Source organism: Lissotriton helveticus, chromosome 7 (genome assembly GCF_964261635.1).
Source record: "Lissotriton helveticus chromosome 7, aLisHel1.1, whole genome shotgun sequence".
NCBI classification, from domain to species: Eukaryota; Metazoa; Chordata; class Amphibia; order Caudata; family Salamandridae; genus Lissotriton; species Lissotriton helveticus.
In genome coordinates this window covers 1016148324-1016159262 of record NC_136068.1, presented here as the reverse complement: position 1 = coordinate 1016159262, position 10939 = coordinate 1016148324, and the positions used below count along the sequence as shown (strand labels likewise).

Here is a 10939-nt window from a genome sequence, read left to right as displayed (position 1 = left end):
TCATGGGAAGAATTTGAACAGATCTGTGCGATTGTTCGAATATGTCTAACAAAAAATCCTCCTATGCCTCATCAGAATGCATAGTGACCTTATGGTACATGGCAGCTTTGTTCAATAGGTGCCCAAAGCCAATGTTATCTTCTGGGGGAGAAGGTTTTGATGGGTATGACTCTGGGTCAGGAATGTCTGGTATTTCCTGTGGGTTTGGGTACTCCCAGTCTGTATCATGTGTAGGGTCTGGGAAAGGCTCATCTGTGTCTGTCCCTCCTCCTAAACTATACTCATTATCATTTTCAGGTGAGTGTGGAGGTAACAGAGGAGAATGAGAAGGAGACATTTGCGGTGAAATGTTGAGAGGAGCAGGAGATAAAGGAGAAGGAAGTATTGGTGAAGAAGAGTGCCTAGGGGATGTGGCAGAGTCATTCTTCTTGGCAGGAACCACAGGTGTGGGTGTGTCATCTGCCTTCCTCTTCTTGTGTGGTGAAGTGGACACGTGACCTGTCTTTGGGTCAATGTAGTTCTTCTTTTGGAGAGGATCTGGATGGAAGAGTTCTTCTCCTTGAGGAACCTCTGTCTGTGTCGAATTTATCGGTACCGGACGAGGTTGCTGCTTGTCTTTAGCCTTAGGAGTGGTTACAGTGTCCTTTGGCGTAATTGTCGGAATCAAAGATGTTGTTTTCAGTGTCATAGGCTGTTTCGAGGGTTTTGACGCATTGGAATTAGGCCTTGTCGGTTTCGGCACCGAAGACGGTGTCTTTGGAGTGGAAGCTGGTCTCGTCGGCTTCGAAGCGTCAGATGCTGGCTTCGTACCCTTGTCTTTAGAAGTCGACGGTTTCGGAACCGAGACTTCTTTCGGTGCCGAGGGAAGTGGTGGGATCGGCACGTGCGGCTTGCTCGGTACCGAGCTACCGGAAAGCTTAGTTATTTTCTTCGGAGCCGGGCTCGATGGCGGGGCTGTCGAAGGGGTTTTTCGGTCGCGACTGGGCCCCGGAGGCGGAGTGTTGACCTTTGCCTTCGATCTGGGTGCTGTGTGTGGTGCAGGGGCAGTAGTACTCACGCGCTGACCCGATGGTATGGAGTCATCTGAGTCGTCTGCCTCTGATAGGATCTGGAGATCATCGGAATCTTCTTCGGGAACGAGCGGAACCTCCTCGTCGAAGATATCCACCGGTTCCGGAGCTGATCTCTGCATGTCGTGTCGACGGGCCCTCCGATCTCGGATGGTTTTCTTGGATCGAAAGGACGCGCAGGCTGTACAGCTGGATTCGTCGTGTTCTGGCGATAAGCACAGACTACAGACCTCGTGGTGGTCACTGTGTGGAAACTTTGCTCAACACCCGAGGCATTTCTTGAATGGCGTCCTTTCCATGTGGTGTAGGCCTCACGGCGTGGATATGCCCAACGGCCTGCGTCGACGTCAGGAATCGAGCTGATGAAGTCGAAACGATGTTAGTCGATATCGAGAGTAGTTTGGAGAGTTTTGGGAAGTTTTTTTGCGCTTCGAAGTGCTTGAAAAGTCTATTTCTAGCCAGAGCAGAAAACTTTCATCCGAACCCAGTGGCAGAAAAAAACAATCTAAGGATGGAGCCGATGCCCATGCACACTATTGTCCAAGGGAGGAGTCACCTATCTCGTGACTACAAAGACTTCTTCCAAGAAGACAACAACATGCAATCATCCGAGCCCAACACCAGGTGGCGATCTAATGCTAAGTGTACTATCTGCAGCTCATATGCCCCGAACCGTATGTTACTATCTGGGCAGACAGTGTGGTCACCTGTATATTTTAGACACAGTTAAAGGGCTGACCGAAAATACGGATCTATAGAGTGTGTGGAATATCACACCTACCTACGAACTGGCCTGCCCCACACCTGAGCTTCTGCACAGAATCTGGGCCCCTGCTTACCTTCATCCCACCCACTACCACACCCACTGAAAACACTTTACACGGAGCGAAGTTTCATTTTTTATACAATAACAATAAAACAAACATATCCTTATGGTTCAAGCACATATTTTTTGGGGTAAAGGGGGAATCCTGAGGTCCCGCAGGGCCCCTCCATAACACTGAAAAACAGAAATAGGATCCTGAACAAACACAGTTTGCCAGGAAGCAGATTTCAAATAAATACTCATGAAATATACAAACTGAAATAACGGCCAGAGTCTGAACAGTACACTGGTTCTGGAATGGTGGTCTGGGACCGAACAGTGGCCATGTTCCAAACTGTGGAGTGAAATAGGGGAGCTAGAATCGATTGGAGAATGGATCCAAACAGTAGTGCCGGACTGAAGTAGTGAGTTGGATCTGAATGTGGGCTGTAACCAAACTGTGGTTTGGATCCAAATGGTACGCTGGATAAGAACATTGGTTTGAATCAAATTCGAAACAGTATACAGATGGTGGCGTGAAACCAAATGTGGGGTTTTGTAGTAACAGAAAGGCGCATCAAATTACATGTTGGTTTGGGAATAGTGGATTGATCAGAATAGACATTGTACCTGAACAGTGAGCAGGTAAAGAATCGTTTAGTGGTTTTGGAATAGAAGAATAGAGAGTGTGATCAGAGTGTCGGTTCTGAACTCTGTGGTGGGTTGGACTGGATGATGAAGTAGGCTTATACAGTGTGCTTGTCAGAGCAGTGTGAGGTGCTCTAATGTTGTGATTGATCTAGACTAGTACAGTGGGTCCAAAGCACACTAAGATTATTTGGAAATAATACACCGAGTTCTACGGTGTGCTGGGTTTGGAACACTGCATTGAATTTGAATGGTGAGTTGGATCTGAATGATAGCTCGATGATTTGTGATCAGTTAAGAAGTTGAAATCATTCCCATCTTCACGATATTTCTCTCAAATACTTACCCATTTCTCTAATACAGCTGCAGGTGGTTCTCCCAGTGCCACCGCTGCAGTGTGTGCTAAACCCACGTTACGAAGGCCACAGATAGGTCGCCAGGAGTAACTGGTGACTGTTAGCACCTAGCTCTTGCTCTGACCCTGACACAAGGAATGCGAGGATGTTTGCACTGCCAAAATAGAGGCGCAACTTAACCAAGAAGTCACGTAACACAGCACAACAACCAAAGTTGCTGCACTGTGTTGCGAGATAGGGAGAGTGTAGGACAGCACCATATCTATTATGATATAGCATTATTTCTCTCTCCTCTAGCACTGATGCACTTTAGGCTTCCTTGCCTGCAATATCCATATGACCCCTGACTTCACTTTCCTTCGAGACCACCAGCAAACCCCTGGTATGTCGCTGAACCCACACCGACCTTACTTCACTCCTCATGCTTGGCATGGCCTTATCTCAATCCTGCCCATGCACTTTCCCTTGAAGTCAGGGGCATAGCCATTGTTGGTGCTGCCCAAACGCCTAAAGAGCCAATAGAACTCTGATTAGTGCTATATTTTTCTACTTAACCAGAGATCAGATGGCTCATTATCCTCTTGGCACCCTTGTAACGCCACTGCATAAATTAAATGTATATCTGTACATGTTCTCATCCCCTCTGCCTCTGTTTGCTACCCTCTCCCTACAACCCATCTCTGTCGCTAGAAAACCTTCATCGCTCCCCATGTTCCTACACCACTTTCTTCTTTTTAGTCCTTGTACTCTTCCCCACTATTGTATGCACTTTCTCCTCTGGTCATCCACTCCTGCACTCTTTTCGACTCTGCCCCTGCACGTCACTTGCTACACTTATCTCTGTCTACTCTCTCATCTGTCTCTGCACACTCAGGGAGTCATTGGCCCATGTGTCCTTCTGTACCTGCTCCCTTTTAGTCAGATTTTAGAATATGCTTTAAGAGTTCCTGCTTCCACACATTCTCTCTCCACTCCCTTTCTGAAGCACAGCTGCTATACCTGCTCTCTGTCCCCAACATCCAAGGCCAGGCTGGCTGTACAGGGCTTCAGGCATTTCCCTGGAAGGCTGAAAGGGTGGGGGTCAGCTTTGGTACTGGGGGCCGGTTATGTAGTTGTACAGCAGTTTTAAAAGCACTGCAGAGTTTCTTGAATATCCAACAGTTTTCAGGCAACAATAAAAGTGCCAAGACAAATCTGGTGGTTTATGTACCTGCTGGAGAGAGATCGGAGCTTTGACTAGTAGCGGTTTTGACTCTTCTAACTAAGTTAGCGCAGAAGGTTAAAATGCATGCTGCAAAGAGCATCCACTATGCAGATCACAGAACAGTATTTTATGTGCATAACTCATTGGGTTACTGCCTTTGTCACAGAGATCCTTTTGTTACTGTGCAGCTCATAAGTAAGAATCATGAAGCTAGATTAGAATGTTAGGTTTTTCCCAGTCTTTCCTTATCCTAATTTTGCTAAAAAGGATTTGTTTGGGTAGATAAAAGTATTTTTAGTAAAGTCAATCCGAACCACTGTGTTACGTTCTGACTCCTTGGTTTGTGCTTCCCCAGACCAAGCACTCTTAAAAAACGCATACCAGTATGGATTACATGATTCCTACACCTTGTAGTCCCCTTTGTTTTATGTAACATTTTCTATACGCTGATTTACACACATATGATTCATTGTCTCTTTATGTGTGTGATGTAAAATTCTCAGACACCCTACACTGGTATGAGAGTCGCTATAAAACAAATCAAATACATGTGAGAGAGGGGCTATGAAGAGACAAGAGGCACAGTTGAAGGGTGACAGTGAGGGAATCACTTAAGAGCCCCAAAAAAGATTGCCATATCCTGGTGCACTGTAAGGCCATGCTTTAAAACTTTTGTTGGGGGGAGGCTCCCCTCCTTAAGCACCTTTGTAGTGGTCAGGCTTGCTAGCTATGCACCACATGGGGGCTGAGAGGATACAATTTAGCAGGACTGCTTTAGGTTCCCAGTCCAGCCTTTCCAACCTTCTCGAAAGCGTCATCCCAACATGCGCCCCTCGCCACTTGATACAACTCCCCTTGGTACCGCATTCTCTCTTGCATGTCCATGTCCCTCCATTCTTCTGCATTAACCACGGCAAAACCACATTATGTAGAGCGTTTTGTAACAAAGTTTGTACTAGGTAAGTCTCACACACATTTATGTAAGGAAATACACAATCATACAGAGGTATATATCTTCTCCCATGCCCTTTGAATACAAACACTCACGCCCCGCCTGCAAGTCCATATCCTCAAACTCCTCCTATGCCCCCACACCATGTTTGACTACACCCCTTGCCTCACTCCCCTCCTTTGGCCTTCTGCCACATCTCTTCCGCTCATTCTCTTCTGCGCCCAGCACCCAATCACACTTGCCCCACTTGAAGCCTTCTACTTTTCCAGTCATGTGACCGGCCCTGTAGTTCCGTTCCTTTGTTTCTTTATCTGTCCAAAAAGATGATAATACTTACTTTTGAGAACAAACACAAGTTCCGCAAGAGTGATTAATCATTAATTTTCCTCAGCAGCCACGGTGTATATGGTGCAGAGTGTATAACATTTGGGATTGTGGATAAGCCTGATCTGCAGAAGGAGCCCTGTGGCTTGATAGACCCAGCAGCCGGCTGCTCTACGCCTCACATTTTTGAACCGTTCATCCAAATGACATTGCACTCATGGAGCTAGTGAAAGTTGTAAGGAGCTTTCATAGGTTGTTGTGCCTCTTGGTTGGTGTAACTGAGCTTTCAACCGGGCAAACGGGGAGGACAAAGTCTATATTGGGAGTTAGAACTGGTGTTTGCTGTGATAATTTTGCAAGGGATGTCAGAACTGGTACTTGGTGCAAGCCGGTTGCAGTATACACCTGAATTTGCAGGACACTCCTTCCAGGGGGCACCACATTTTCTAAGGGGTTGTGAATAACATAAATGGGATAGAGTTTTAAGTGTGTGCTCAGGTCTGCATTTTTGATCATGTGCATTTGATGCTGATGGACTCAAAGTCTGGCTCCTGTCGGTGAGTTCCCATGTGATACCAGCGGCAGGTGGAAGCGGCCTCTCAGCAGGTCGTAGCCAACGATTGGTGGATGGGAGGCTGGAAGCAGCGCACATGTTCCACAGTTGAGCTGTCCGTCTCCACTGACTTCATATATTTGTTGAGAATGGCAAAGATCTCATTATTGAGGATCTGGTACTTGCGGATGCGGTCGGCCATCTTCTTAAGGGGCTAGAGGAGGAAAAAAATGAAAAGGTGAGCGCACATCCTCTGCTCATAGGCCAAAGTGACATACCTCAGGCCTCCCTCCTCCAGCTACCCAAACCACAGTCACAAAACTCACTAAAACCTGGCATACATTGAAATTAATTTCTATTATTTGAACTTTTGTAAGGTACTTATTCTGGCAAAGAGTCTGTTTTTGGTCGGATGCTTCCTGCCTGCACTTGAATTACAGTTTGTGCTTATTTATCTTCCATAACAGACCTTCACACTAGGGCTATTTGACATGGAGGGTCCCTGCTGCACAGTCAACTCTCACTGAAAGCACTTGCGATGGAGGGACCCGCCAATGAGGATTTCTGCTACTCAGTTTCAGTGCCGCAGAACGGTCCCTGCCTCCAGCCGCGGTCGGTAGTCGGAGTACCTGCCGGGCGGTGACGTGGGGAGCGGCAGGGGCAGGGAGGGGGTAGTAAACTATGGATTACGGAGGTTTACAGGTAAGTAAACATATAAATAAATAAGACAAATTTCGTTCCGCGCACTGCATCGCATTTGGTGATGCAGTGCACGCAACGAAATTCATTTTATTTATATATATGTTTAGTTACCTGTATACCTCCGTAATCCATAGTTTACTACCCCCCACCCTGCCCCTCCCCCTGTCACCACCAGGCAGGTACTCCCACTACCGACTGCGGCGGAATGCCTCTGGTGATCTATGCAGCTCGGTGTCCGTTCTACTGAGGGTCCTTGATGCTGAAGGCCCATGCGTCCTAAAGTCCGCGTCATTTGGGGTTCTATGCTGCTTAGGGTCACAGCGTCTGGAGGGCCACAGCCATGCAGTATCTCTGTTGCTGAGAATTCCTACCACTGAGGGCCCCTGCTGTTTGTTAACCATGCTGAGCTACTATGTTGATGAGGATTCCTGACATTGAGGGTCTGTGAGGTTTTTCAAGCCCGCCCCCACCCGCTCCAGTATTGTGCAGACCATCTTGGCTCCGCTTCACTTTGAAACAAGAGCATCTCTATTGAAGCCTAATTTGTATTTATTTGAAACGTTTTGCCACTGTTCGGAGGTGCTGTACATAGTAGTGTGTGTTATACAGCAGGAAGAGTTTAGGTGGAAAATGATTGGCACTAGCACATAAACAGGAGCAGACTATCTAGTAGGACGTAGATTCATGCAGTAAAATTACAAGTGGTTGCCAACAATATCTACATTTGTTATATATTTACATTTTGGATGCAGAATGTGAAAGACGGTGATTGATTGATTTACCACCCTTATGTAGTGAACACTATATTTAGGAAGTCTCTTGGTGTCTAAGCAAAATGATACTTACTCTGTAACCATTGCTTTGCAGTGCTGTAGATTCCCATACTTTGCATACTCCTTCCATCTGGTGTTCAGCCCGGACATTTGCAACTTGTTTTTGTTCAATGAAGTTCGAGTCAGAACACCCGTTGTGACTCCATTCTCTGTCTACAATGCAACAGCACACCTGTTCTTCCTCAGATTGTTTTCCAGCTGAACAGGTGAGTAGTGTACATGGAGCGCAAGGTCGAAGATATACTGTGTTATGCATAATATGAAGAATCGTATATATGCATTGGAAACATTTTTTACATCTGTGATCACATGTCGTTCCGAGGAGGAGGATGGGCTCATATGAATCTACCGCACTACACACTACAAACAAAAGGTTACTGGGTAAGTAGCATTTCCTGCTGGCTGCATGTGCGGCTGTATATACACATGCTCTGCTTTGACTATAAGCCAGTTCCTCTCTAAAGCAGTGGCTAGTAAGTAAAAGATGCAGATGTTTGGAAGAGTGTCCTTAAGACTGCTCGGCCAACTAAAGATTGCTGATGTTGGGCAACATTAACACAGTAAATGTGGTACGGACCATATTACGGTTTTACCTATAGCAATAAAAGGGATTTTACTCAAAAAATCTAAAAGGGCACCCTTTTTGTGAGTAGAATGATCTCTAGGGGGAAGTGAAAGTAAATGTAGTCTTAATATAGCAGGTCTGGATGCACTTAACTATCCATTAGTCAATGCCAGCTTAAACAAGCATTGGCAAAGCCAATAGGTTTTGCCTATTTAAAAACTATTGGCTTTGGCAATATGTTTGAGCCGTGTTGTACACCAGTGTGGTTGCTGTTCAGCACGGCTAAAGGTTAGTGGGTTAAAGAAGAGTAGCGTGGAATGCAGTGTCATAAAGTGGAGTAGAGTGGAGTGTTATGGAGTGAGGTAGAGTGGTGTTGAGTGAAGTGAAGTAGAGTGCCATGGAGTATCGTCGAGTGTGTAGTCTCTCTTAGAATGGAAGGGCGTAGAGTTGAGTGGTTTGGAGAGGAGTGGAGTGGTGTAGAGCAGAGTAGAGTGGCATAGAGGGTGTTGCGTAGAGCAGAGTAGAGCGTTGTAGAGTAAAGTGTCATTGAGCGGAGTAGATTGTCATAGAGTGGAGTGACATAAAGTGGAGTAGTGTAGGAACGTGGAATGGCATAGAGTGGAGTAGAGTGTTGTAGAGTTGAATGGCATAGAGTGGAGACGCAGAGAGTGTCATAGAGTGGAGTAGTGTGTCATAAACAAAGTGGAATAAAGTGGCATAAGTGGCATAGAGGGAGTTCCGTAGCGCATAGTATAGTGGAATAGTATTGTAGAGTAGCGTGGAGTGGAGTGGAGTAGAGTGTTGCAGAGTGGAGTGGCATAGAGTGGAGCACAACGTCATAGTTTGGAGTAGAGTTTAATGGAGTAGAGCATCATAAAGTGAAGCAATGCAGAGTGTAGTGTAGTAGAGTAACCTAGAGTGGTATGGAGTCCAGTGGTGCAAAATACATTAGAGTGGTGTGGAGTGATGCAGTGTAGAGGCGTAGAGTGCATTTGCGTAGAGTTGAGCGGTGCAGAATATAGTGCAGTGACATAGAATGCAGCGATGTAGAATGCTGTGGCATAGAGTAGAGTGGTGCAGGATAGCAGTGGCATAGAGCAGAGTGGTGCAAATTAGAATAGAGCAGCGTATAGTGCAGTGATGTAGAGCACAATAGTGCAGAGAGGCGTAGCGTACAGTGTCTTAGAGGGCAGTGGTGCAAAGTAGAGTGGCGTTCAGTTCAGGGGCAGAGTCTGCAGCCTTGCAGTGTAGAGTGTCGTAGAGTATAGTGGCATAGAGGGAAATGTCGCAGAGTAGAGCGGTGCAGATCAAAGTGGTGCAGAGAGCACTGGCATAGATTGCAGTGCAGTGGTGCAGAGTAGAATACAGTGGATTAGCGTGCAGTGGCATAGAGTGTTGCAGAGTAGAGTACAGTGCAGTAGGGAAGAGTAGTTGGAATAGGGTGCAGTGGCTTAGAGTGCATTGGATTTCGTTAAAGTGGTGTTTAGTGCATTAGTGTGGAGTGCAGTGGTTTAGAGTAGAATGGCATAGAGGGCAGTGGTGTAGATTAGAGTGGTGCAAGGTAGATTTTCGTAGAGTGCAGTGGTGTGTAGTAGTATGGCGTAGAGTGCAGGGGCATATAATGGTGCAGAGTAGAGTATAGTGGTTTAGAGTGCAGAGGTGAAGAGAAGATTGGTGTAGAGTGCATAGATTTTGAGTAAAGTGGTGTTTAGTGCATTGGGATAGAGTGCAGTCATGCAGAGTAGAGTACAGTGGCACTGCGTAGAGTGCTGCAGAGTAGATTAGAGTGGAGTGGTGCTGAGTATAATTGCACAGATTTCAGTGGCACTGAGTGCAGTTGCATAGAGTAGATTGTTTCAGAGAAGAGTGGAGTGGTGCACGGTAGAGTACAGTGTCAGAGTGGAGTGGCGTAGAGTGCAGAGTATATTAGAGTGGCGTAGAGTGGATTTGCATAGATTGCACTGGAGTAGAGTGGAGTGGTACAGAGTAGATTGCCTTGGCATAAAGTGCACTAGCATAAAGTGGAGTTGCGCAAAGTGGCGTGGTGTAATGTGTAATTGCGTCGAGTGCAGTGGTGCATAGTAGAGCAGTGTGGGGTGGAGTGCACTGCCATTGAGTAGAGTGGTATAGAGTAGATAGGAGTGAAGTGGCGTAGAGTGGAGTGGCGCAGAGTACAGCACAGTGATGCATTGTGGAGTTTTGTAGTGTGGAGTAGTGTGGAGTGGTGCAGAGTAGAGTGGACTGAAATATGCATGGTGTGGTATCATCGGCATCATCCTTGACTCCTCCGTCTCCATGAACCGCCAGATCATCGCTGTCGCTTTCACCAGTTTCAACTGCTCTCTCATCCTCCGCAAGACCTTCAAATGGAATCCCCCTGATTGCAGAAGGACCGTCACCCACGCTCTCATAACTAGCAGACTGGACTACGGCAACGCCCTCTATGCTGGAATCAACAGAACTCTTCTACACAAACTCCAAACCATCCAGAATGCCGCAGCCAGACTCGTCCTCGGGACACCACATCACGAAGACATGACCCAACATCTACGAGACCTCCACTGGCTCCCCGTCGAAAAGAGGGTCACCTTTAAGCTCCTCACCCACACCTACAAATCCCTCAACAACATCGGACCCCAATACCTCAAGGAGAGAGTCTCCTTCCACGTACCCAAGAGGGACCTATGCTCCACCAACCTCGCCGTGGCAGAGGTCCCCCACATCCGCAGAACCAGAACAGGCGGGAGAGCCTTCTCCTACATCTCAGCCAAGAACTGGAACAAGCTCCCTGTGAACATCAGAAGCTCCCCAACCCTGCACACGTTCAGGAGGGACCTCAAGACATGGCTATTCAACTGATCCGGAGCAACACATCTTCATCTGAAATGACCATTCATTACATTTGTACAGACATAGTTTTACTGATA

The 10939-nt window shown here is 46.8% G+C and overlaps 1 protein-coding gene and 1 pseudogene across 4 annotated transcripts in view; one reads left to right on the top strand and one right to left on the bottom strand.

Annotated features, from left to right (window-relative positions):
• Positions 1 to 1957: 1957 nt before the first annotated feature.
• Positions 1958 to 10939, bottom strand: part of CYFIP2 (cytoplasmic FMR1 interacting protein 2) — a 197798-nt gene continuing 188816 nt past the window's right edge. For all 4 annotated transcript variants that reach the window (XM_078653715.1, XM_078653712.1, XM_078653714.1 and 1 more), the window contains one exon: positions 1958 to 6126. In XM_078653715.1, coding sequence (XP_078509841.1) covers positions 5959 to 6126 — 168 coding nt within the window. In that variant the 3' untranslated portion in view covers positions 1958 to 5958. The remainder of the gene's footprint in view (positions 6127 to 10939) is intronic.
• LOC144767262 (egl nine homolog 1-like) overlaps positions 7606 to 10939 on the top strand; it is a 36008-nt pseudogene continuing 32674 nt past the window's right edge.